This window comes from Aythya marila (genome assembly GCF_965140915.1).
Source record: "Aythya marila genome assembly, chromosome: 9".
Lineage (NCBI taxonomy): Eukaryota > Metazoa > Chordata > Aves > Anseriformes > Anatidae > Aythya > Aythya marila.
Genome location: NC_139050.1, coordinates 25,253,061 through 25,280,120, shown reverse-complemented (window position 1 = coordinate 25,280,120; position 27,060 = coordinate 25,253,061). Strand labels below are relative to the sequence as shown.

The following is a 27,060-nucleotide window of genomic DNA, read 5'->3' as shown; positions in this document are numbered from 1 at the left end:
AGCGGAACCGGGGCCGCTGGCGGAGGCGGTGGCAGTGGGAGGAGGGCGGCGCGATGGGGGTGTGTAACCAGGCCCGGCGCCGTTAAAAAGAGACATAAAATGCGTATCTGTGCGGCGTTACCGGGAGCGGGGTGCAGTAGTGACGCTGTGTTCGTTGTGGTGCCCGCAGGGAGCGGCCGTGGGGATGCCCGGCGCTGGGAGCGGCCCCCACGGCCTGGGACGGGGCCGGCAGCGGGGCCCCCGCGCGGCCCTGCGAGCTGACGGCGTGAGGTGAGGCGCGGGGAGGAAGGCGGTGAGCACGGTGAGGAGAAGCACCACAGCACCGAGTGGCAGCACAACACGCGGTGAGTACCGAGCTGTGCCCCCGCCAAGAGGCTGGCACTGCCTTCAGCCACCCCTTGTCTTCATCGCCCGGGTGGCAGCAGCCATGCACGGGCACCCCGAGGTCACCGGCCGCTGGGAACGTGTGGCTAGGGAGCCTCAGCAGGTGGTGGCCCGTGGAGCTTTGGCTGCTGCCCTTTGGCGTTGTTCTTCACTGCAGCTCTTGAGCAATTGGTGATGGCTCCCACACCTAGCTGGATTAAATTGTTAGAGCTGTGCTTTCTTAATTTCTAAACATTTCCATGGCTGTTTTCTCCGTTTTCAAATATAAAGTTGTTTAAAAGTAACAGGAAATTAGTTCAGACTGGTGTAATTAAATAATCTTCTCTGTGGAAATTGAGATCATCAGAGGTATTTTAGCAGGCCGTTGTTTCAAGGTGTTTAACCTTCTAAGCATGCACGTCTGTATTGCAGGGGGCTTTCAGCACGCCTGACTTCTGCTGCAGGTTCTCTGTGATGAGAGCCCGTTACGTGAAACAGGTGGAGGCTGTTGAAAGGCTTCCTCCTAATGCCTCTGCTCTGTGTGCACTGTGTCTCTGCAGGTGGAGATCAGTCTTGTTTGTAAAACACTTTAAATGTGTAATAACATCACCATTTGATCAATATTATAGGATTTCCTTGTTACAGTGTGCTGTTAGAGTTGTCTAAAGTAGTTGGAAAGCACAGGGCAGATTACGTGTGAGATTGTTTTAAGATTCCAGCCTGTTGTCTGTATTTTTGCAGATTTCTTTCTCTGCTCATCTGGGTAAATGTGTGTTGTGGTGGAACATAATTCAGTTTTTGTTCTGGGGTTGGGTTTACACGAGCAGCACAGTAGCGTGTCGGAGCACAGCCTGCCTGGTGCCCGTCTGGCTCTCCGTTAGGATGAAGTGTGACTTTGTTTTGGGCAGAAGAATGATGAAAAATTTTATTTGGAAAAAAAAACAAATGAGTGCTGTGATTTAAAAAAAAAAAATCTTGGCACCGGGTAGCAGGAATTTAAGCAGAACATTGCATACAACCAAACTGTCACCTCGTGTTCAGTCTAAGTATGCCGTGCTCGCTTCTCCCAAAATAAATGGGGACATGGATTTCTGCCAAAACAACTCGAGTTTTTGTTTAAGCACCTCAGTCCGTGTTGTGCTGAATGCATCTTATCTGAAGCTTTTTTCAGAAGCCGCTGGGGACACAAGGCTTCAAAACCAGAGGAACAACGGCTCTTGTTCCCAAAGCAAAACTTGTTCTGCTAGCACAAACATTGGCACTGTCAGCCTTGTAAGTTATCAAAAAAGTTTCTTACCAATTTTCATAAAAAAACGCAGAAGGAGTGGCCTTTCTTCTGGAAACACGAGGTTTATCTTTGCTTCTCACACTTCTACAACTCAGCTGGACTAAGCTAAAAGCTTTAAAGCTGGGCAGAGGCATTTCCCAGCAGGTTTGCTCTGCCTGTTTTGCTGTCTCCGGTCACTGTGTGAAGTACAGGCTGAAAGCCACACTGCTGTCAGGTGGGAAGTGGGCTCTGCCAGGCAGCCGGTAAGCAGCGAACAAGTCTGCTCCTCAGCAAAGGAGTGTTTGTTACCGTCTGTACTGCCCTGAATCTTAATGGCCCAGGGTTTAAAATCGATTGCCACCAGTCTGAGTGTCTGACTGTGGTGTGTTGGTGATCAGATTCTGACAGCCTGCGTGCTTAGGGTGCGTGGGAGAATAATCACGAGGCTGCAGCACGACGGCTCCACGATGTATTGCCAGCTTTGTTGGGTTTTCCAGCTGGTTGATCTGTGCCACCTCTTCTTTCAGGTTTCAAAATCCTGAGAGAATCCCTGACGTGCAGAAGTGAGGCAGCACAGGCAGGGAGCAGCCTCAAGGCGGGTCGGGAACGGAACCAGGAGAGTTTTGTGGTGGCTCTTCCATCGCCGTAGCAGCGCTGGGAGTAGGTGCCTTGGGGCTGGGGAGCTGCAGTGCCTTTGTGGCTCCGGTAGCGAATTGCAGCACTGTAATGCGGCGTTGTTCTGGCTACATGGCAGTTCCTGGTATCTCACGGGGCTCCAGCAGGTCCGTGCTTGAATATCTGGGTTGTAACTGGTGTCTGGGCACTGTGGGGTGGAAGGCAGAGTCTGTCTCCTCTGCTGCTGTAACTGAAGGAACTCACCAAAGCTGAGACTGGTATAGATCTGGTCTAAAAGGTTTGTGACACTTTGCAGCTGGCTATTGCTTTATTCTCAGGGGAATTGTGTGTTCTGCTCGTTTTGGCTTTGTCAGGGATTTGGGGTCCCTTCTGGGACCCCATCTGGGCGGGCTGGGAGGTCCCTTCTGACCCAAACCAGTCTGCGATTCTGTGATGTCCAACAACGAAATCAGAGCAGAGCAAAAAGCTTCACCATAGTTAAGATTGGGGGGGAAAAACAACAAACTTTGAAAAGAGAACTCTTCTGATATTCTGCAATCCCCACGTTTACCTGGAGGTGCTGAAGTTTGGGATTAGTGCTCTGAGGTTGGATCAGCTGGCGGGGGATTGCTGAAATCCAAAGGAAAGACCTTTGAATGAACAGGCACGGCGCTCGTAAACTTCTGATTTTGCTGTCTCAGTGAAATAGGCAGATGAGAAGCCTTTCAGTTCTCTCTGTGCTATGGTTTTTTTTGTTTGTTTGTTTCATTTTTTTTTTTTCTTCTTTGAAGTCTGAGTTCTCAAGTTGGAGACATAATCTGGCTGTATTGTTTGTCAGACAAATCTGTTCTTGGGCAGGGCCCACCAAACAGCGCAGCTGTCACAGCTGGAGGGACAGTCTGAGGGCTGGTCTTCAACCAGCGTCCTTTCCAAACAGCGTGAGGGGACGGTTTTCTTATCTGGGTATGAATTTGGGAGGAATTCTGAGACGCTGTATGCAGGGCAGAATGTCTGAGGTACACTTCTGGGCATTAGGATGAGGGAAAATAGCTGCAGTGGGCACTGGGGTGTATAAAGGAGAGTCCGTCACCCGGCGCTGGTGTTCCATGAGCTGGCCTTTTTTAGCTTGCTAGAACACTGCACTGAAATGACTGACCGCTGTGTTCACCTCTAGTTTCTGAAAGCTGAAACCTGCTGGATTTCTGTGACACTTGCTGCATCTGGAGGGAGCTTGGTGTGGTGTATGTGGCCCATTTTTGGTGTCTTGAAATGACCTCATCTGTTCCCTTTTCCTCCTTTGACATTTTAAAAGTTTTTGTTGATTGTGCCTTCTGCATGTAGACCAAATGAACGAAATAATGTTGGGATAATGTTTGTGAGGAGATTCTCGGGGGCTTACTCACCCAGCATTTATCCCAGACACAAAATGGAACTGACACCCACCTTGTCAGTAAATAAATTAATACCAGAGTATTTATTCAATCTCTGCGGGTTTGGACCTTGGAACCCGTACTGGCCTCATCTTCAGCTCAGACCGGAGCAAATCAGCCCACTAGGTGTCACTCCAACAAAGGCCACCAGAGCACGGCTGTTAAACCCTTGCTGCCCTCCTCCCTGTGTATTTCCTTTAGTGAAGACTGGCCTGCATCGTTTCACCTTCATGTGAACACATCAAGCTCTTTTTTTAATTCTTCAAACAAACAAAAAAAAACAGACAAAACCAAATAAACAACAAAAAAACAACCCACAATTAAAATTCCTGGTCCTGGAATTAAGAGAGTCGATAGAAATAGACTCAAAATGTCTCACTTTACAATTTGTAAGGGAGAGAAAAGAAATCTCCATCCCATAGCCTGAGCCTGCTGACATACAACATGATGAAAAATGGGCTGTTGCACAGTTCCTGTAAAGATTTAATAGGGGTGGAAGAGTCAGCACACCTTAATAGCAGTGAGCTGCTCAGAGATGTTCTTTTTCCATCTGTTAAAGCTATAAAAAAAATAATCTGTATCATTGCCACTTGTTTTTCCATGGTGCTTCCATAACCCGTCTGCTGGCACGTGGCTGTCGGAGCAGGGGTAGGGCTGGAATTCTGTCTGAAGGTGGTTAGGGCTCGTCATCGAGTGGGAGAAATGGGAGAAATGAAGTTCCTGAAGGGAAGCCAGTGCCACAGAAGACAATTTGGTTCTTGTTTTGCTGGTGCTCTGCATGCCCCGAACGCCCCGGGGGAGGTGTTGCTGAGCATCTCGCTCACACGTTGTGTTTGGTAGTGCCTTGAAATCCGTGAGGGCTACCTAAAACTAATCAAAGAGAGTATTGTGAAGCATCCCCAGCAGTCTGTTTGCAGGTGAAGGCACCCTGAGAACACGTGGAGGAGGTTTGGTTAGCTGGTGATGGGGGAGCTGAGCTGAAGGGCATTTACCTCGCAGACTCGGCGGTGCGGGGACAAGTTACGGAGCAGCGTGTGGTGTCTCACAGCTTTGTCCTCCCCTGGCTGACCTGCCAGGAGTGCATTGAGCTGAAATGAGAGCTTTTCCCCCTGGGAAGCGCAGGGGGCAGCAGCAGCTGAGGGCTGGAAGGGCCCTGGGGGAGCCGAGAGCTGCGGTGTGCCTGGGTGCGCAGCAGCCCCTCGGTGCCCAGCAGCTGTGGCCCTCACCTCAAACACAGAGGTGGAAAACCGACACAGCTGTGGCGTGGCGTGCTGCAGGCAGCTGAGGATGGCCCTTCTGCAGTACGCTGGGAGGAAGGGCTGCTTTCTGCCGCTGGAACAAGCACTCTGAGCCCGGAAACCTTTTTTTTTAACAGCGAGCACTGGGCTCGGAGCCGTTCCCTTCTTCCCCCAGCAGACCCGGCTGCCTGCTGCCGGCTGTGTTGCCTGCAGGTCAGGCTCACAGGATGCGGTTACCGCCTGCAGGAGCTCAGCAGAAACGCTCGCCTCTTGCTGCAGGGTTGCGGCAGTGTCCCAAAACGCGGTGCTGCTGCCGCCCTGCTCGCGGGACCGCGCCGCCCGTGGGCTCGGGGGGGGCTTCGGCTGCCCGGGGTGGGGGCACCGAGCGCTGGGGCGCTGCTGGACGGGCTGTGCCGAGCCGTGCCGAGCTGTCCCGTCCCGTCCCCGTGCGGGCGGTGCCGGCTCCGCCCCGGGCCCGGCGGCTCCGGAAGCGCCGCTTAAAGCCCGGCGGGGGCAGGGGGGGCGCGGCCGGCGCTGGGGCCGCGGGCGGCGCTGCGGGAGGCTCGGCACCGGCACCAGCGGCACGGCACGGAGCAGATCGGCTCGGCACGGCACGGCACGGCTCGGCGGCTGGGAAGGCTGCAGCAAGAGGCCGGCCGGGGCAGGCGCTTTTAATTCTGTATATTCATCGTTATTAGCTCTTTTTTTCTTTTTTTTTTTTTGATTTTTTTTCTTTTTTTTTTTTCTTTTCTTTTTTTTCTTTTTATTTATTTTTTTCTTCTTTTTTTTTTTTAATTATTTTTTATTTCCTTTTTTTTTTTCTCTTTTTCGCTGCTCTCCGCCCCCTCCAGCCGGCTGCCCGCTCCCGAGGGTGGCGGCGTTGGCCCGGCGGCAGCGCCCTGCCGGCAGCGGAGCGGGGCCGAGCCGGGCTGGGCTGTGCCGGGCTGAGCCGAGCCGAGCCGGGCTGGGCTGGGCTGGGCTGTACCGAGCCGGACCGGGCCGAGCCCCCTCGCGGGCGGCGGGGCCGTGCCGCCCCTGCTGAGCCAGCCGGTAGGTGTCTGCGGGGCGGCTCTCCCTACCCTACCCCTATCTTAACCCCTGCCTTCCCCTTCCTGCTGCTCTCCCCTTCTCCCTGCCTTCCCCTACCCCGTGCCCATCCCGCGGGCACTGGGCTCGCCCCCTTGGGTGAGGGGCAGGAGCTGTGGGGTCCGGTGCGGAGGGGCTGGGACCCCCTGGGGGAGGTCTCCTTGTGCCGGGTGCGCTGTGCGAGCAGGGCACGGCGCTGCGTGGTGCTGAGGTCGCTTCTAAATAGTGCCAGGGACGGATGTGAAAGGGCTGAGATGGAAGCAGGCAGCCCTGCTGCCGCCGTGCCCGCTGCCTGCTGTGTGGAGAGGCGCTGGGAGGCTCAGCTCCGTGTGCTCAGGCAGTTCCCTCACATAAAGCAATCGCGTGAGCAGCCCGGCATTGACACAGCGTTGGAGGCGCAGCTGAACGAGACCCCAAGGCACTCGTGGTGCTGCTCGGCTGAGCCTGGGCACGGGGAGGTGAAGCAGCTGGGGGGACTGATGCCTTTGTAAGGTTTCTGGAGGTTTGTGGTACCTTTAGGAAGAGCGTTCCCTGCTACGTCTGTGCGAGAGTAAGAGAGATACAATCCCGCTGGAGCTTGCTTTTACTGGCAGATGTCCTGGTGGCTTTAAACGTAGGAGCAGGAAAGCAGAGAGGTCCAACTCCTTTTTTTTTTTTTTCCTGGCTGTCCTGACAGCGCCGTTTCCCAGGGCGATGCGAAAGCCTCGCAGTGCATGTTCCAAAACAGGGGAGACTCAGTGGGAGATTTTCCAGAGCAGATCCTCAGCAGTGAGAAACCAGTGCCCAGTTCCCCCAGGTCTCTGAGGCTGGGGGTTGAAGCGGGCGGGCGCCTGGCTTGGAATGCGCTGACCAGGAAGTGATCCGCAGCGGGCACCACGCCAGCCTTGGAGGCTCTGGGCAGGGCGAGCGGAGAGGGTCTAATTAAAGGTAATCAACTGTTGCGTGACTCCTGATTAGAAGGCAGACGGCTTGCTCTCCGGTGACCTGCGAGATGTGCCGTGTATTTGTACTCCAGAAAAAAAAAAAAAAAAACAACACAACAAACAACTTTTCATCTTGGGGCTAATTGGGTTTGTCTCCGTGCCCGAGTTGCCGGCCCCCTTTGTCTCCTGCCCCGCTGCGGAGGCTGGCAGGAGGCGGGCGAGCCGGCGTGCCGGCGTGCCACGGGGTGGGTGCGTGAGTCAGGCAGCGTGCTGCGGGCACGGCAGGATGCAGGGGGGAGCTGTGGCTGCCGGGAGCGAGCACCACAAGTGGCGTGGCTCAGCGGGCAGGGGTTGCGTCCTGGCCCCGCGCAGGGCACTGGGACGCTGGGCACGGGGCTGAGCGAGGGCAGCGGTTCCCTAGGGTCGTGTAGCAAGGTGTGTCGGGGTGGAGGGACAGCGTCTGTCTGTCCGTCTGGCTGCTGCGAGGAGAGGCGGCGCGCTGGGAGCGCTGGGGCCGTGGTCTTGGGGCCGTAGAGGTGAGCAGCACAGCGCCTGCTTTTGTGGCGTGGAAGGAGCCGGAGCCGTGCTCCCAGTGAGCAGCATGGCGGGGAGGAGGGCATCGCCCCAGCCCCCCTCCTGCCCCCCTGAGGGACCGTGCGTGCGTGCCTGAGCGTCTCTGAGATCTCATGTGTGAGGAGCTGCTGAGTGTGTGTTTGGGATTAATTAGCCGGAGTTTAGCTGGTTTCATGCTTTACGTGCCTAGGGGCTACCCGCAGTCACAGAGAGGGGAGGAGTTTTGCTGTTGCTGGCTCGAAATCCTCTCCAGGGGTGATCTTGTTCGTGTCAACCATGAGCAATTAGAGAGATTAACTGTCTTGTTTTCCTTTCTGCCCTAGATTGATTCTGGTGAGGCTCTGGGACATTTGAAAGTGATTTGGAGAGAGCAAAGTCTGTGTCTGATGGACACCGAAGCCAAGCCAGCGTGTGTTGTGCAGCAGGCTCACTGCCCAGCCATGAAGTGCCCTCCTCCGGAGGACTTCCCTCCTCAGCTGAGGCTGTCGGGGAAGATTCCTCCGGTGAAGCCTTGCTTCAAGAAGAAGCAGCAAGTGCAGAAGAGGCTGGACACCCAAACCCTTCGTGCTCTGCGGCCTATCTTTACCAGTCTGCTGGGAGCCGGCTCCCTGGACAGGGTCTTCGTGCCCCGAGGCCAGGGTGACGGCCACAGCGGTTTATGTGAACCTGCTGTGAAAAAGCCTCTGGAACTCGGTACCTCGTGCCCCCAGGCAGAAAGTAACGTGGCCGTGCTGGTGCCCGCAGCCCCCGATGTGCAGCCCCCGCTGCCGGGGGCTCACCCTGCTCCTGGGCACCCCGAGCAGGAGGTGCGGGCAGGGGAGCGAGGCTTCTCCTCAGAAACTCCCCCTGGAAGCGCTGCTGAGACGAGCGCTGAAGCGTTCCAGGATCACCCTTTGCACCCAGCTCCTGGCGATGCTGCGGCGTGTCCTTTGTTCCCAGACAAGGTTCTGGAAAGCTGCACCTCTGCCTTGTTCCCGGAGAGCAGCTGCCCCGTGCAGTACGCTTTGAACCCCAGCAACAAATTCAGCGCCGGGATATTCCAGGATAAAAGCGAGGAAGCTTCTCTCGATTTGGTGTTTGAGCTCCTGAACCAGCTGCAGTATCACACCCACCAGGAGGATGGGATAGAGATCTGTGTGGATTTCCTGCAGGGCGCTTGTGTTTATGGCAGCGACTGCCCCAAGCATCACACGGTGCTGCCCTACCACTGGCAGGTGAGGAGGACAGCAACCCAGAGCTGGCAGAGCGTGACCAACGATTCCCAGGAGCACCTGGAGAGGCTCTACTGCAACCCCGACAACGACAGGATCAAAGTGAAGTACCGGTAGGTGCCTGGCTCTGCTTGCTTACGAACAAACAAAGGGGTGCTTAACCGTGCCGTGGTGCGGAAGTACAATGGGTTATGCCCTCTTTTTGTCTGGTATCTGGTATGTAAGTGTTTTCCAAAGCTTGTCGCAATGTTGCCTTAAATGTAGCTGAGAAGTTTGCCACAGAAAATTCTTGGGTGCCTCCTAAAGCTGCTGTGTGGAACTGGGAGGTGTGCTTTGGAGCTAAAGGAGTTGAGGCGTGTGGAATGAGAAAAGTTCAGTTCTGTGGGAATGGAGAGAGTTGAGACAGATGTCCGGGCAGCGTTGTGCTCACTCTGACACTCCTCATTAGCCTGCTGGGCGGTGGCAGCAGGGATAATGAGCCTCTGCAGTGACCCAGCAGGGAGGAGGCGGCAGCGCTGTCACGGGGAGCGCGGATTGAGCCTGGACCCAGGCTGACTGTGCGCTACGGGCACAGCTCACAGCCTCCTAACTGCGTGCTGAACGCTGGGCTTGGCTTGGTGCTGTGCTGGGTTTCTCCCCTGCAGCTTCCCTGGGGCTCTGTGCACAGCAGCGTTCTCTAATCTCAGAAGATGACTGAATTACCCGGGAAACCAAAAAGATGTTTGTTATCAATTTAGGCTCGTTCCGGCGCCCTGAGATCAGAAACAAAACTGCTTCGGGGCTGTACCGCCGCCTCCCCTGCGAAGGGGAGCAGCAAGCGCCTTGTTTATGGGTTCACCGGGTCTACACGGTCTGTGCTCTGAGTGCAGGGTGTAGGCTCCAGCTCTGAGCTCTGAATCATCTCTTCTGGAGGAAATAAGAGCACATTTCTCACAGCCCGCCTGCCCTGCCGTATCCTGTCAGCCCGGTGCTGCTCGCCCCAGCACCACTCGAGGTTCAGAGACACTTCTTGGGTTGCAGGGGGAACGGCGAGTTTGTCTTTGCCATCCAAGTCCTTGTGGATTTGTTCTTCCTTCTGCCTCCTGAAGGATTATATCCCTTTGTCCTTAGTGTTTTAGGGCAGAATTAGTTTGTTTTCATTTCCTGTTAGGTGTCAGAGACCCAGCCTAATGCTGCAGGTGTCTTTGCATGCACCTAACTGGGCGTTGGGTTGGGCATCAAACCTCAGCTCCATCAGCCCACAGGTTCATCCCTTTGTTTTGGAAAAATATTGCAATCTGACTTAAAATCGTGTAACTGTCCAGCAGATAAATTTCACTGTTGTTTACAACAGAGACGCTTTCATTTTTTCCAAATATTTACAGAGATTTCTGAAAGCAGGGAACAGCAAGTGTCGGTGTGAGAGAAGCCTCTGCGAGTCATTCAAGCTTAAGCTCTGTGCAAATACGCAAAATGGTTTTTGTGCTGTTTTTCTTGGAGCGTGCATCACAGCCTCTTGCTACACGCCCCCCCTACCTGCTCCCAGCACGGAGCCCAGGGTAATTAACCTTCAAGGAAGCGCAGCTCCCTAATTGCTTACTCATCACATCCCCAGCCTGCAACGTTGGCTGAACCCGCCGGCTGCCCTTGCGCTCATTCTGCAGCTCTCCAGCCTGGTGAGTGAGCAGTTTGGCCTCTTGGCACCCCGAGCTTCTGCCTGGGCTGGTCGGGAGGCAAGGTGGCAGACACCTCACGCTCCACAGGCGGGGACACAGCAGGGACCCAGCAGGTGCCGAGCGCTGCCGGGGCAGGGGCAGGTTCTTGGAGTACCTGATCACAGTCTCATGCAGGGTTGGAGGCTGGATCTTTGTCGTATCTCCTCCCGGAGCCATGAGCTGCAAGGGCTGCAGCTCCCGGACGGGTTCACCCCGCAGAGAGCTGCGTGGCCCCGGGTGGGTATCGGCGAGAAACCAAAGGGAAACTTTTTAAGAGCAGAGCTGCTGACTGCGAGCCTTCAACCTGATCCTGGTTTTAAAGGAGATCTGGCGCTGGGGGACAGCCTTGGCCTGGGCCTTGTGGTGAGTCCCCTCTCCACGCAGCTGGGCTCGGGCTGTGCGTGACTTCCAGTCCCCGCAGGCCGGCCCCTGTCCCCGGGCTGTTGGGTCTCCTGGCAACCAGCTGCAGCTCCTGGCGTGCCCGCCGTGCCGCGGGGCTGGCAGCCGTGCCGGGACAGCTCGCGAGTCGCATGGTGACCGCGTTATTTGGCTGCAGCTATTAATCTCTTGTGGTCAGCCCCAGCCTGCAGGCCTATCTCTCCAGATTGCATGCGACGAGGAAACGGCTGCTCAGCACTTTGCATGGCCAAGAAAGGCCGTGCAGAAGCCGGGCTGACTGATAGGCAGCGGGTGCTGGTGGTTGTTTGGTCACCTGTGTTTGAAACACGGCTTACGTGGCCTGGTTACTGCAGGCTGCATGCCCAGCACCGCCGTGGTGCTGCCCCAACGCAGCGGGGCTGCTCACCACAGCAGGGGGAGGGTGGCTCAGCTGGAGAAGGAGCTCCAGACCCAAACGGGATGTTCCTCAAGTAGCTATCGGGATAAATCTTCCTGCGTGTCGGTGTTACTGAGATGAACCATGTCAGGGAAGCGTTCCTGGGCTCCGAGCAGCAATAGTGGTGAGCCCTCTAAAGTCACTTCTTTGTAACAAGGTGCCTCGGCTGCTCACTCATCACAATTTGGCCTCAGACTGAATCTAAACCTTCATCATAAACTGTTTTTGCTTTTTTAAGTCCTACCAAGTAGTCACAGCCAAACACCAGTCTGCCTAAACAAAGGGGGGTGTGAGCAGGTTACAGTACCTACAAGCACTCCGTTTTCTTCGTGCACGCAAGGAGAGGCCCTGGAGAAGTTGCAGCTCGCAGCTGAGTGTCGGAGAGAACAATGCCCAGTGCTGCTTCCCAGCCTGAGAGCACCCCACTGAGATGTTTTCTGATGCTCTTCAGTAAGGGGAAGCGCCTGGCTGCAGAGCTCAGCAGGTTTTCCCTCTGCACATACACCTGTCTAATCGTGCATGTGCTGCTTTTCAAAACAAGCAGCCTTGCTGCTGCCGACAGGAGGATTTGTTTAAAAAAACCGTGCAGTTCCTGACCTTCAGATCCCCCTCTTTGGCTGAAATCCCCCCCTCGGCCCGGGGAGCTGCAGCCCCTGCTCAGCTGCATGCACCCGGCGTATCCCAGCTCACAGGGAACGACGGCTCCTCAGAGGCTGTGGCTTTGTTTTTTTAATGTGGCAGTACTCTATAAAAAACAGAAATACCCTGAAACTGGTTAAAATGTAGTAGTTACAAACATCACCTTTCGTAGCCCGTCTCTGCAATGGGAGGCCGTGCGGTTGCCCAGTTCCTGTCCCGCCCACCTACATCTGTCTTTGCTCTAAATAGAGCACGAGCCTCACTGGCCGACTGCAGGCAGGTTCTGTCAGAGAGCTAAAAGCCTCCATTTTCGTTACAGTTTTATTTCATTTCCATCCAACTCACGGATGGGATCAGGGAGGCTCGGTTGGGGCGCTATTGCCGTCGGTGCAGTGATTGGTACCTGCTGGTCTTCAGCCATCCTACAACAGAAGGGTCTCCTGAAAGGCCAGGCAGGGCAGACAGCTGCCTAATCTCTGTGCTTAAGGCAGCTCTGCCAAAAGCCCAGCAGCACCCTTTTGGATCCTTGAAGATCCTCCAGTCCTGGTTGGAGTGTCTGCCATTTAATTCTTAACCGTGAGAAGCAGAGGTCCCCTCATCGGGGTCAGGAATAACATCGGCCCTTCTGCTGCCTCTGGGGAACTGCCAGCAGGAACTGGAGCCGCGTTTTCTTAGGAGCCCCTCTTCTTGCTGCTGTGCTTCCTTGCAGTTCACGCCCCCGAGTTAGTGGCTGGAATATCGCTGCCTCTGGATGAGGAGGGAGATGCTCGTTCTGCGAGGTGGGCAGGTCTTTTGGAGAGTTTCTCCCCAGCTGAGACACAGGCCTGTAGCAGAGCAGAGAGATTGTCTTCATATCTTTGAAGCTGGCAGGACAGATTATACTCTGCTGGTCCCATCCCCTCAGCCCAGTTAATTACTGCCAGTTAATTACTGGCATGTGCTGATGGCGCACTCCGCACCAATTTATGCCCCGTGGATGCTGTGCACTGGACTTCATTGGGATCTCGAGGTGTCTGGGCATTGTCCAAATCTCTACAAACCATCTCCCACACAGTAAATTCCCACAGTGCTGGAAAGCTTAGAGAGGAGAGGAAACCCGTTATTCAGAACTAGAAATAGCAGTACAGGGGTTACACGGGGATGTTCAAAATCCTCCCAAACTGCTGTAACTGGCCCACTGTGAAAGGAGGAGGAGGCCCCATTCCTGATAGCATTCATCACCTGACATCCAGATGGGGAAGGGCAGGCGGTGTGGTTTGGGATATTCTCTAAAAGATAATTTCCATGAGACCCACCTGATAACAGCGCAGAGCCCGAGTGCCAGATCAAACTCAAGGCCAGCGCTTGGCAGCACGGCGAACTCAAAGAAACGAGCCCAGAGCGTAGGGTCGGGTACGGAGGAGAAAGGAGAGCATGACACGGAGTGCGTGCCACGTGAGCTACAGGACACTCAGCATGGTGACGAGCGAGTCAGCGTGGTGGCTGTACACGTTTTAATCAATTCTCTTGGTGCCTCAAGCCTTCGGGCCCCACGCTGGGCACCAGAAGGGCTGTGGTGCTTTCCCCGTGCTGGGCAGCTCAGCACCACCGCCGCTCTCGCTCCCCCTCCTCAGGTGAGGCAGGTGGGACACACGGCCCGTGTTCTGCCACGGAGAGGGAAGGACAAAGGTATGAGGGCAGGAAACGAGGCTTCCTTCGCTCTTGGGCTCGTGCTGTAACTCGTTCCTGCTGCTGTCGGGGTGTCTTCGCTCTTGGGTCCGTGCTGAAACTCCTGGTGCTGTCAGGGTGTGCCTCTGGGGTTCTGGAGCCCGGGAGGGCACAGTGGAAGCACGTCGGTTGTTCAGGGCCTTCTGCACGTGGTCTGATGTGTTCAATGGTTAAATTTGGGAAGCTTTCGTTGCGAGCTGCACAGCTGTCACAGCGCGGGGAGCGGCGGTGTTATTGCTGACAGCGGAGATGAGAAAGCAGCTGAAATTCACCGCCGGGTGATTTCGTGCCGCGTTTGGTGAGCGCACACAGCTGAGCGGCTCTGAGCTTCTTCAATTCCCCGCTAGAAGGAATGCAAAACAGGGCCCCTAAATAAGGAGCATGTGAAGTGCTTTTAGAAGTGTTGGCCGTGTGCTTTCTGCCCGCTGTGCTCCAGTGAAGGTGTTTTTGCCCCCTCTGTAGCAGCATTTCCATGTGAACTGCAGCTGAGTGGCTTCTGGCTGCACAAACCCCACTGCGCTGTCGGGAGTCAGCGATCCCTCTTTTCTGGGGGTGTGCACAGGAAAGTTTACACCACTGCTAAGATGGTGTAAAAGTCGCTGGATCTGTAGCCAGAATCCTTCTTTGTGTTGCTACACCCCTGGCTAGTGCCTCATGTCTTCCAAGCTCTAAAACAGTGTTTGCTCCTAAAATGTTGTGAGTAAGAGCGTGGGGTCGAACGGCTCAGTCCCTCCTGGTGCCCTGTAGCAGCAGCAAACGGAGCTGATGGGTTTAAAGCTGCCTTGTGGCACTGCAGCTCCGTTGCTGTAGTGCTGGCAAAACACAGGCTGGTTTGGTTGGGTTGGTTTTTGTTTGTTTTTGCCGTGCTGGAGCCCGCAGCTGCGTGCTGAACCTTCCTGTAGCACCCTTATCTCTGCTGCTCCTTTCTGACCGTCCGTCTGCGTGCCTCGCGGGGAGCAGCGGCGTCACACGGGAGGGACCAGCTGAAGGGAAATAGCGAGCTCATTTCCTGCCCTGTCACCTGCTGCCCCTCTCCTTTGGGTGGCAGAACACCAGGGGCCGATAAGATCGAGGCTGCGGGCTCGTGCTTAGCAGCCCGTGCTGCTCCTCACCCCAGCACAGCGCAGCTCCCTGCAGCGGGGCTGCTGCCGTCCTCTCGCAGCCGTGTGGCTATCAGCAGCCGTGGAGAGCTGCTTGGACACACCGCGTCCCTGCTTCCCTCCCCAGGGGCTCAGGGTGGCTTCTGGTGGCAGCACCTCTTGGCTGCGGTGCTCTGAGACCTGCTGGCGGTGTTTGCAGCTGCCGGCAGGTTGGCGTGACGAGGCAGGTCTCGCTGTCACACTTCAGGTGCCGTTGGGTTTCCCGCAGCGCTCGGCTGCCTCTCGTCTCCCACCTGGAGCCGTGCTACAGCCGGCGGCCTCGAGCACTGCCGGCTGGGGTGGGGTCAGCAGGCAGGCAGCAGACCTGGCTCGCTCCCCTGGGAGCTGGGGTGGGTCTGACTGACTCTGCAGACAAAAATACTGCAGCTTTTCCTACCTGGTCGGGTCTCTAAGCTGGTTTGTTCCCCTGGGCGCCTCACAGGTTGTTGCTATTGCAGAGAGGAACTGGCTTAGTCAGAGAGAGAAAATCACCGGTTTCATCATCTCAGCAGTGTTTAGCTCTCAGTCGTGCTTTGTATCACAGCTGGTCTGATGGGAACCGAGTTTCATTTCCTGCACCAACCTTTGTTGATCACTCCGTTGCTTTTTTTTTTTCTGCACTCAGCTTGCGGTAAGACTCATGACATGTAACTGAACTTAGGAGAAGAGTTTGAAACCACATGTGTGCAGAGCATGTACAAAACCTATTTCTTCTAGTCATCTCTTAGTCCCTGCGGTGAAGCTTCTGCGATTCTTACGAAGTGGAAAGGGCGCGGAGGGCTCACACGAGACCCAAGTTCTTCAGAAGAACACAGGGCAGAGTGAACCCGAGCCGTCCTTATTTTAGCAGGCCACCTTCATCACCCCAAAGTCATGAATATTATATTAATGTTATGAATATTATAACTTGCAGTTCGAAGTGCCCGCCCAGTTTGGTGTCCTGAAGAGATTGTGTCAGGTCTTACAGCAGGGGCACGGAGGAAGCTGAGCTGCCCCGGGAGCCAGGTTCTGCTTTTGAGGGCGCTCGTGGAATTTTGTTTTGAACTGCTGCTGTTCCACAGCACCAAATTTGGTTTTCTTTGTGTGCTGTGCTCTTAACAGGGTTCAATATGCTTATTCTTTTGGTGAAAACGATTCCATTGAGCTGCTCTGTTTTATAAACAGACCTTTATTTGGTTAGTCATTGAGGAGGAGTTCTCAAGAAATCTCTGTTCCCACCTCTCACAGATTCTCTGTATGATTTTGGAGAAGCTGTTTAAGTCTCTCCAGGGGTAAAATGGGGATAGCAATCTGTGCTTCAGAAGCAGGGAGCTTTGTGGCACTTGCAGAGAACTTCAACAACTTTTCATTTGGAAACACCGTAGAAAAAAAAGTGTTGTTTTTGTTACTCATTTCAAGCTGTCCCGCAGCGCACACGCAGTGACGCTGTGTGCCTCCGAGGTGTCTGCAGCCTGCCTGCTCTCCCAAATCCCTGCCAAGCCGGGGTCACAGTCTCCTTTCTGCTTTTCCCTGCATGTCCGTGTGCTCTTGGCTTCCCCCTCCCCGTTAGGATTTAACCCACAGCCGCTGCTCCATCCTCTGGCTCACAGCCTCGTGTTGCAGCGTGCGCCGTGCCTCGGGAGGAGCTGGGCGCTGTGCTGCGGGGAAGGCAAGGTGAGGTTGTGCTAAAGAACATTTCAGACGTAACCTTGAGCGTCCAGCTCTCTTCTGGAGCCCGAAACTTGGGGTCTTTGTGCTGTATTTAGGCCTTGGGCAGTCGAGAGGTGCAGTTGTCACGTTTGCTTTCATCACCGGGGTCTCAAAGCTGCGAGCAGGACTGTAATCACGCAATCACCCGCCGTAATCACAACTCATTTTTTTTCCGTGGCTTCGCATTATATAAGCTGGTAATAGGCTTTTTAATATACAGAGGAAGTGCTTAAACTGGAGAGCTATTATTAAACAACTGCTAAATATATTGCAGGAGCTCAGAGCCTGAATGCCAGCAACTGCTCTGATTCAAAAAAGTGGATTCTGAATAGAGATAGGAACTGTTAATGCAAAGAAATATGGAAGTTATCTATATCTTATGTGATTTAAGATTTTTAGCAAAAGAATGTTTCCTTATTCCCAATATTGTAAATTATCCCCCCCAAAACAGGCAGTTTTTTGGCACACAGTGTATTTTTCAGATGCTGTCACTTAAGTAAATGCATTTGTCCAAAATTCTCAGCTGTATAAAATAATGTGGTGTTATTCTATCTAACGTTAGGGACAAAATGCAGGGAGTTTAAAAGTATATGGTCAAAATATTCATGGGACAATTAGTTTGTGTAGATTTCAGAGCGTTTCGATAATTTGGTCACTCAATTTTCTGTTAAAATTAACAGAAAGCAGCATTCTAAGCCCTTCACTGACTTTACAAATAAAAGTGCCCCTTTAAAGCATCCCTGTGTTAACAGAAGTTTGGGTTTCAGGAAAACCCTTCTGTTACCTCCTGAAGGAAACCACTGAAGCTTTCTCTCTGCATAGCTGAGGGCGCTGGCCAGAGGATGCCGTACCAATTTTTAAATCATCTCTCTGTCAGAAATACCTCCAGCCCCTTTTTTTCCTCGAGGACTAAGGGGAGCCTCCCGGGTCCCCCTGTCTCTGCAGGAGGCTGTGGAGCTGCCGGCCGCGAGCAGGGCCCGGGGCACGCACCGCTGGGCTGCTCAGAAATGCTGTGACCTTTCCAGGCAGACAGAGCCATCGTTTCTGTTTCGGAATGAGAAGACACGAGCGCTTCACGTGTCCTGTTCAAAGCCGGAGCTCACAGGCGTGCGGGTGATGCCCAGGTTTGCCCTGCAGCGAGCTGTCAGCCCGTGGCGGGGAGCAGGGGGCGTCCTGCCCGCCTGTTTGCTTCCAGGGAGATGGATTTGATGGAGGGGAGGCATCAACAGGGCTGCACAAAGGTAAGAAATCCCACCCAGCAGCCGGAATCGCTGCATTTCTCAGCAGTGGGGGAAGCAACCTGGCACGTTGCGCACAGGTTTCGCAGAAAAATGCCGCCCGGACCCCCGGCAGTTCCTCGCGTGCTGTGCAGAAAAGGCGAGCACAGAATCCTGCCAGTATGCTCCAAGCCAGGGTGCTGGGAGTTCGTCCCAAATCCTGCCGAGATCAACCTGCTCTGCAGGAAAAGCATGAGGAGAAGACTGCCTTCGTCTCAAAAAAAAGTCTTTCCCTCCCCAGGACTCCCCCTGACTCTCGCTGCTCGGCCCCTCGGCGATGTGTGTGTGCCGGAGGCTGTGCTCTGACACAGCACGGGTCAGAAATGCCCAAGTCAGGTATCAGCAGCCAGCCTCGCCTCAATGCCTGCAGAATTTGCTTTCCAGTCTTCAGAACCGTGAAGGCTCCTAGCTTTTAGGGTGTTAACCAGCACGTGACTGGTTCATGAAGCGTTCGGCATGCCCGTGGAAAGCTTTGATTGTGTTTGGAGCGTGTCTCAACTTCCAGATTCCCTTTTCTTTGCACTGCATTAACACAAAACTGCAGCAAACGTCTCTTCATGACCTGTTCTGACTGTACCACGCGCAATATATGAAGTTAGAGTAACACCACATAAACCTCCGGGGCACTGCTTTAAAAGAAAATAACTCGTATATAAAGACGAGCTTTTCCCTTTCTTTGCACTTTCTTGAAGGTCACAGATCTTTGAAATCTTGTTGTGGTATTTGACTTGAAAATAGATCCAAGTGAGAACAAACGCCTGAATCGTGAGCTTGCACTGCGACACGCCTTCGTGTGCACTTGGTTAATGAAGTTTGTGGCCCCTTGTCTGGGGGAGGTGATTTGGGGCTTGGATTTGTAGGGGCAGCACAGCCCCGAAACAGGGGGTCCATCTCTTCACTCCGGAGTAATACAGTGTCAAAATAAACTTGCTTTTTACTGGACCCTGAAGTTGAGAATGCTGTCAGTGTAGATGTCTTGATAAGAAAGTGCAAATGCCCCTAAAGCAGCGTTAACATCAATTTGAGAAGAAATTCACTCAAAAACTCATTCTTGTGCTGCCTGCTAGCTTGTAACCCGGCTTGGTGTTGCAGAGAGCTGATTTCCTCATGGTTTCACACATTGTTTTCAAATAAAGTCGATTGCTGCAGCCTGTTGTTAGGGAACCAGATGACTCCCTACAGGAAGGTGGGGTGACTGTTATTTTTTTGCTGCAGAACACTTGTTTTGGTTGGTTTGGGGTTTTGTTTTTGTTTTGGTAAGACCTACCCATCATTTCAGTGTTTTAAAGATCATACTCTTCAGGAGTTATCTGCGAGAGTGGTATAACAAAACTCCTCAGCAACTGTGTAAAAGCTGCCAAAATCAAAATCGTTCTCAAGCAAATCAGCATTGGGAAACTCCTGTGGATGTTTAGAGGAGCTGCCACTTGATGTGGCCGGTTTCATGCACAATACTTGGGTGTTTATGGTGTGAGGCGGCTAAAATGTTTAAAATAAGCTTTAGATTTCAGATATCAGCTTTGTTTATGTTGCTGTGAAGAACTCCAATGAAACATGTGGTAGATCATCTCCAAAGGTGCCTTTCCAGAAGCCAGTGATCTGTAGCTGCTGAACAGCAGTGAGCTGACAGCTTGTAGGGGTTGTAAAATAGGAAGCTAATTATGCAAAGAGCGATATTTTGGAGATATATTAGTCCTGGTTCTAAAAAAAACTATAAAAATTGTAGGGAATGAATGCTACTGCTATCGTTTCTCCCAGTTTCTATAGATTTCTTGTTCTAACTTCTTACTGCTAGATCAGGGATTCCTCTAGTTAAAGGGTAAACTCCGAGGTTCCTCAGCTGCAGCTCCAGTTCGTTCTGTGTCCTTTAGAAAGCACCAGGCACTTCACGTGAAGTCGTGTATCGGTGCTGATTGCTGCAGCAGCGATGTAGCTCCTTGCACAAAGCCAATATTCCCCAGCCTTGGCTCCGTAACAGCACAATCCCGTCGGCCTTTCATACTGCACTGCTTCTCGTCTGCCGCACGTGAGGAAAGACACTTGAACTCTCCGGTGGATTGGCAGCAGATGCTCCTCATCTGGAGACGTTTACGTTTGCTTTTCCTCCCCGAAGCACCAACTTTCACAGGAGTAACCTTTTGAATGCTGTGTGGCTGCGTCGTCCGTGCGCTCGGGCGGTGTGTGCGCTCAGGTAGCGTGCTGCAAATGCCAAGGATCCGCCTAGCAATGTGTGCACAGCGCACGCACACGGAATAAATATCAGCGGGTCAGGACAGTGGTTGGTCTGGTCTTCTGCTTTTCCGTGCTGAAGGCCATGTTTGTTTGTTTTTTTCACCATCGTCCACTGTTTTTTTTAATGGATTGCAGGCAGTGAGAGTTTTTTGCTTCTCTTGTTCTTTCCAGGGGACACGAGTTCTGGGTGGATTTGAATGTTATGAAATTATACGAAACTGCTGAATTTGACCAAATGCGGAGGCTGTCCACGCCATCCTGCCCCAGCTCCAGCTCCAACTACTACACGGTCTGGAAATACTTCTGCAGGGACCACTTCGTCTGGAGAGAATACTCCGAGGTATTTAATGCTTTCTGGAATCCTGCTTCTGGGTTGTAACCCAAAACTATATATACAGCATCATAAGCTATATAGATATTTTCAGTCCGTTTCCTCTTTGAACAGTTTGGAAAGTTACTTGGAGTTATTGTTGTGAGCAAACAAAAATGAGGAGAATGTATTACTGTATAAAAGATTGTTCTGCAGCAAACTTATGTTCTTCACGTTTAGCAAAGAAAGATGAAAAGTGAATAGAGTAATTTGTGGCAAGGGAGTTTTAGGTCAGATATCGGGCCTAACATTCAACATGTGAAAACGTGATAGCATCAGAACAAATCACAGGAAAGTTGTGAAATCTGTCTTTGTGGGAGAGATCACAACGAAACCGAGCAGGTTTTGGTGGTCAGTGTGTTTCAGAGCAAGGGAAAGAGCGGGGAGGGAGGGGAAGAGAGTGGTAGAGGGACTCTTTGAGGTCCCTGGCAAAAATCCTAATTTTTGTACACGTAATTTATCGTGTCTGTGTCTAATTCTCTTCAAACAGCCTGTTGTAAGATTGATAGAAGAAGCCAGCTGCCGGGGTCTGAAGGAGGTCCGGTTTGTTACCTGGCATAATCAGTATATCTTAAACATCAAGGATGGCTTCCAGCAAAACGCCTGTTTCAGAAGGGAAATCAAGAGAAGACCCCTGCTGCGCTCCTGCGTGGTGCTGATGCCGTTCCTACAGTACGTACCCCAGCGAAACAGAAACTGCATTTGCTCTGTGTGTTGGTGTGTGCACGAGAATCGTATTCATTAAGATGTGAGAAGGAAACGGCTATAACTGGGTAGAAAAATCAGGAGAAATAATAAAAAATGTTGGTCATATTGGCAGCTGTTCTCTTGTCGCTTCTCAAGACAAATATCTGAGGAACTCCTCTGCTGGGCTCTGTTTGTTATTTGGAGATTATGCTGTACCTTGTGGATCTCAGAACATCAGAAGCACAGATGTACTCCAAGTCTGCCAAACTATTGTCCAGCTTTCGGCATTTCACCCGCTATCATGACTGCCAGGCCATCACGTCCAGGTCCCATAAAAAGGGAGTGTTCAAAAACATTTCATAATTTTCAAGCACAATTAAAGCATTCCTTGTTTTTATTGTCATCTCAATGGGGGTGAACATGCTTACCATCAAAGGCAGAATGAGGAAAGTGTTGCATTGTAGTCATTTTTGATTACAACTCATAAAAATGCCATTTTTGTGATCTCACCAGCACAGCTGGAAACATTATTGTCAGAGTTCAGTAGTTAGAAACACATTGTCCTGTTAGCAAAGGGTGGAAGTCATTAGTCTGACTGGCAACTTGGCATGCTGGGCCAATCAAAGGAGATTTAGCAGCTGCGTTAGGGCTAGAATGCTCGTTAGTGCTTTGTTGTTACAGCATCTAATTGTGAGGCAAAAGCGAGTTTGGTCAGAGCCTCAAAACAAGTGGTGGCTGGAAACATCTTTGGATGCGGCTGTGCAGGAGGAAAGCCCAGAATTATTAGAGGGAGAGGTGGAGCATGCAAATGAAAAGACCGAACGTGAACTTTCTTGTTATGGTGATTACAGTTCTGATCTTAAAAAGTCTGGTTTTAAGGGATTTTTCTGATGTTTTGCCAGCAATGACTATTTTACTACAGTTTAAGTCTATGATTTTGAGAGATGCTAAAATTAGGCAATTTTAGTGGGGGTTTTACACCCAGGAGTGCTTGCCTGTAACTGCTCATTCCATCTACCAAACCTGTAAATTAAGCTCTGAAATTTCTGTTGTTCTGCAGTAAACCTATTCTGAATTTCTTTACCCAAAGGCCTTGTAGCTCTGACTTAAACATCCAGCAATTCTCAGTAGGGAACAAAAAAGTATTTTGAATATTAATGGGAACTATCTTTAAAAAGTCAGTATTTGCCTCTACCTATCACACAATGCTACCTGAGTGTTGTTTTTTTCTCCCCCAACTGCTGAAATAAGTAATAAAATTGGAAAAGAGCAGAAACAATGGTAAATGTGCGATAGTAGTTGACAAATGCCAACTGTTTAGTGCTTTCCCTTGTATAATAAATACTTAAACTTCAGTCACACTTGTCAGAAAGTGAGCAAAGTACGCCGAAGGATGCAGTGCTTTATTGTGTTTACTGACTTGCTCGTTAATCCGTAACTTACAGTTCACTCGTGCTTGGTCTTCCAGTCTGAGTGTCAGTGCGTGAGGTGCTGCAGTAACATTTCCTCCAGGTGACTTCGGGAGGGGAAAAAAAATAAAGCAAACCACGGTGGGATGTTGTAGGCTGCTGTTTTAATGCTCACTCTGAAAAAATCCATCTCCCGGGTTTCTTTTAAACAAAGTGAGAAGAAGTTTGAGTTCAGTCAAATCCATGCAAATGAATCGAGGTCTCTTTTCAGCTTTGAGCAGCAGGTGAAAGCCACGTGAAAAGTATTTTAAAGAGTGTTTCTGCTCTGAATAGCGTGAGTGCTGTTAGAGCTTACTGTCTCTGTTATCCAAATCAGACGTATCAAGTTAAAAATAGACTCCCCCCCTTTTTTTCTAGGCTTGAAAAGCTCAGAAGCAATCAGAAAATCACATGAAATTATTTCTAGGTCACACAGAAACTAACACAAGGTTCTTTCAGGCTCATGTATCAGCAGCATTAAAAATTCTGGAAGGCAACATTGACATCTCTGTAGCAAAGATGTGAATACCCGTGGAGTTGTTACTTATCTAGATAATTATGTTGGCTCTGCAGAGAAAGCAGCCTAATGGGCATGGAAATCAGAAGTTCCTCTGCAGGTGTTTTCAGTATACCTTGGGAACAGGTTGGCTTTCAGGCAGAATCAGGTGTGAACAGAGGACGAGTGATTCGTGGAGATTGCCTGCAGAAACTCGTGTTGCCTTTAGCAGAGCTGAGCACGTGTTCCCCAGTAAACTTGCTTTCTACACAAATAAGGTGGAGGATCTGGTTTGCCTGTTGTTCTGATGTGCTAAATCCAATTGCACATACTCAGGGCTTGGCCTTGGATGGTGGCAAACCTCGCCTTGCCCAAGGTGAATGCACAAAATTCTCTTTCCTCATTTCCTCCTAGGCAGAACACATTCTCTCCGTATGTTTTGTCAGAACACAAGTGACCTGAGAAATTCATGAGCATGGTTAAGATCAGCTGTGCTCTTTGGAGACAAGATTTGCCTTCTGAGGCAGGCAGTGGAGAGCTGGCACTTTGTAACCTTCCCTACCGAGAGCTGCCTGCTTCTGGTGGCACATCACCCATTTGTCGTTGCTGTTGGGTGGTCCTGGAATCAGTAGCACCTTTTCCTATAAGAGAGCACTTTGGTGAAGGCTGAGATAATTCCTTGTGTTCATGCAGCTTAAGGGGAGCCTCAGCAGCTTCAGTGAGCTGCAGATCTGTGTGCTTACAGTTGGAGCACCAGAGCCTGAACCTGCAAGCTTTGCATGTTCAGAGTATTTCCGTTGACGTAAATGGGAGAACTCCAGTAAGGATTATTCAGCTGAGTAAAGCTCGCTTGTTCAGATTATAATCAGGTGAACATAAGCCACAAGCACCATACTCTTTATCTAAATTTAGCAGGTTCAAAAGCAAGACAAAATCCACAGCGGCGCAGGTATTTATTAAGAGTGAAATCCTGCCTGTACCACAGGCAGTGTCCACATCAAGTTGATTTTGCCAGGGGACGTTCCCTTTCTGGTGTACACTGTGCTCCTCTGCCCTGAGCATTCAAGGCAGCAGTTCCCCTCCTCCTTCCTTTGCTGCCCTCTTCTTACCTGGCAGCTCTCCCAAAAGGAGGGGCTGCTGCATCGCATGAAAATAAGTAACTGCAAATGCAAATCTACATCTGGCCTGGGCACATGAAAACAGGGAGAGCCTTCCTCAGAAGGATACTGGGTAGCACTAAAAACACACAATCTGTTCTTCCACGTCATGTAGTGAAATATATGCAAGTTTTGCCCATAAAATGTTTTATATAACATTCTCTTCTTACCCTGTATGTTAAAATGAGCTTACAGTCGTAAAGTCATTGTGTTTGGTAGCATTCTGCCTGCTCTGTAGTTTATCACCACTACTCCACCCTTCCAGCCCAGGATGTGAATGATAAAGGTGAGAGCAGGCTTTCAGATCCCCACCAGCCAGTAAGATTTTCCTAGGTGGGACGGCATGCCTGGGAGTCGAGGGTTTGGTACCGGCTTGAGTGGATGCAGGAGTTAAAAAGGACGAAATAGGTGGCCTGGCAGTTTTAAACAAGCATTAAGGTTATGTGAATTGTTACGGAACCAAGGAGAGCAGCGATTGTTTAAAACATGTTGGTAACCAAATAAATGTGACTAGAAGCTGTTTGGCTTGGGAATATTGAAGTACAAACTTGTTCTTCTTCCCCTCCTAGGACTCTAGGTGGCAATTCTCCTGTACCCTCTCCACCAACTGAACCAGTTTCCTCACACGTCTTATCTCCAACTGCTGTTACCTCTCCAAACTTCTATCCCGAAACCTGGATTAGTATGGATCCATCTCAGGACTTCATCCAAGTGCCTGTTCTGAAGGAAGATAAAAGCTATAGAACCATTTATAACCTGTTTCACAAGACTGTGCCAGAGACCAAATACAAAATTTTGAAAATTCTGAGAGTGCAAAATCAGTTTCTTTGGGAGAAATATAAAAGGTAAGACAATGCTAATGCCATTCTTTTACAATACTAGGAAAATATCTTAGAGTGTCTGATTCAGGCTACAAAATATAAATTTCTCATTGATTAGAATACATAAAATCCAGACTTCCCGAAGAAAGGCAGCATCTTCAGTTGAATATCTAAAAAAAAACACTGAAAAATATCTTGTCCTGAAATTACCTTTGTAAGAGCTTTTGTAAGCTATCTATTGATAAGTTCTGGAAAATGTGTTTTCACAGAAACCTCAAAATAAATCTAGGATACCTAGCTGAAAACTGTTTCAGTTCACCTCCAAGCCAAACGGAGAGTAAGCAGTTTTCAAGCTGCTTTGCCTTTGCTGCTGTACAGGTGACAGACCTCCAGCAGGATCAGCTCAGGAGCTTTCAATAATACAAAATTCATGCAAAAGCTTTGAAAGCAGAAGACCGGTCTTGTTATCCACACAGAAATGATTTCCAATCTCCTCTGACAGCTCCAGTACTGCAGAGGATAATACCGATGCCTTTTGCTTTAAGAGCTGCAGCGAATGCTGCTCTTTGGTTGCAGATCCACAACGAGCACTCATCTTCACTTTCCATTTTCTATTCCAGGAAAAAGGAGTATATGTCCAAAAAAATGACTGGCCTCGACAGGATAATGAACGAAAGGCATTTGTTCCATGGCACCTCCCAGGACGTGGTAGACGGGATCTGCAAGCACAACTTCGACCCGCGTGTCTGCGGGAAGCACGCCACCATGTTCGGACAGGGCAGTTACTTTGCCAGAAAGGCGAGCTATTCCCATAACTTTTCCAAAAGGTCACCCAAAGGAGTTCATTACATGTTCTTGGCTAAAGTACTGACGGGCAGGTACACGGTGGGCAATCACACCATGCGGAGACCTCCCCCCATGAACCCGGGCAGCATTACCAGTGACCTCTATGACTCTTGCGTGGACAATTACTTTGAGCCTCAGATTTTTGTTATTTTTAACGATGATCAGAGCTACCCTTATTTTATTATCCAGTACGAAGAAGTTAGCAACACTGTCTCCATTTGAAAACCTGTGCTGCTAAATTATTCATTTTAATGAACTCTTATTGACATTTGTAGCGGGTTTTGTGTAAAATAAATAAATAAATTGAACGTTGCAGAACTGAGTAAAATTACTTGCTTGCAAGGAGTTAAATCTAAAACTATAGAAAGGAAGATCTGAAGTGACCAATTGTGCACTTGCTGTTTGATGATGTATGTGCAAATTGTAAATATTTTTCCATTGTTTATAGTTGAAAATCTGTGCCTTTTGTTATAAAACACTGTTTATTTATGTTAGTAAATATTCGTGTTTAAGGTTGTGTTTGTGTGGATAATTTTGGTTGCGTTTTGTGCAGATTTCTTACCAGAAATCTGATCTTGAACTCTCTTGGATGGCCACTTCTAGACAGAATCGTGGAACCCTCTAGGTTGGAAAGGACCTTTGGGATCACTGAGTGCAACCAGTGACCCGACCTGCTGCGTCCTGTCCCTAGAACGTGTCGCTCAGTGCTGCGCTCACACATCTCTCAACACCTCCAGCCATGGGGACTCCACCACCTCCCCGGGCAGCCCGTTCCAAGGCTTGGCCACCTCTGTGTGAAGAAATTCTTCCCGATGTCCAACCTAAACCTCCCCTGGCGCAACTCGAGCCTGTTTCCTCATGTCCTGGATAATCCGAACCAGATAATTTTCATCCCAAGCACACTCAATGCGAGGTGCTCCTAACCAGTATTTTTATTGCTTTATTTCGAAAGGATTGGGCCGATTACAAAGTAACATCCCGCTCACAGTTTGGATTACTAAGCACAAATAAATGCATTATGTTCTAAAATCAGTCTGAAGTAAAATTAGGACAAGGTTGGTGTGGGTTTAGAGCCGCTCGGTGCCTTCTGCAGCTTGCCAGCAAACCTGCCGAGCCGGGCACTGGAGCATTTCCTGTGCTTTTGGTGGCCTCGCCTGAAGGAGCACAGAGCTGTGGTGCACGGAGCAGGTGTCCCGCCAGGCACCGCCTGTCCCCGCGTCCCTTCTGCTGGAGGGAATTTGGTCCCGCTGGCTCCAGCACCACAACCAGCACGGCTGGCACGGGGCTTCAGCGGCAAATATGGCACGGGGGATGTCC

At 51.0% G+C, this 27,060-nt stretch overlaps 1 protein-coding gene across 4 annotated transcripts; it reads left to right on the top strand.

The window, feature by feature from the left end:
• Positions 1-42: 42 nt before the first annotated feature.
• On the top strand, positions 43-26,733 carry TIPARP (TCDD inducible poly(ADP-ribose) polymerase). 4 transcript variants are annotated; one of them, XM_082767009.1, is made up of 7 exons: positions 5,465-5,963; positions 6,676-6,926; positions 7,819-8,819; positions 20,090-20,258; positions 20,779-20,960; positions 24,646-24,921; positions 25,518-26,733. In XM_082767009.1, the coding sequence occupies exons 3-7, from the start codon at positions 7,882-7,884 to the stop codon at positions 25,963-25,965; spliced, it is 2,013 nt and encodes a 670-aa protein (XP_082623135.1). In that variant the 5' UTR covers positions 5,465-5,963; positions 6,676-6,926; positions 7,819-7,881; the 3' UTR covers positions 25,966-26,733. The 4 variants fall into 4 exon arrangements, with proteins under 4 accessions (XP_082623133.1, XP_082623136.1, XP_082623135.1 ...); XM_082767007.1 differs by lacking the exons at positions 5,465-5,963; positions 6,676-6,926 and adding an exon at positions 43-344; XM_082767010.1 differs by lacking the exons at positions 5,465-5,963; positions 6,676-6,926 and adding an exon at positions 1,661-1,893.
• The last annotated feature ends 327 nt before the right edge of the window (positions 26,734-27,060 follow it).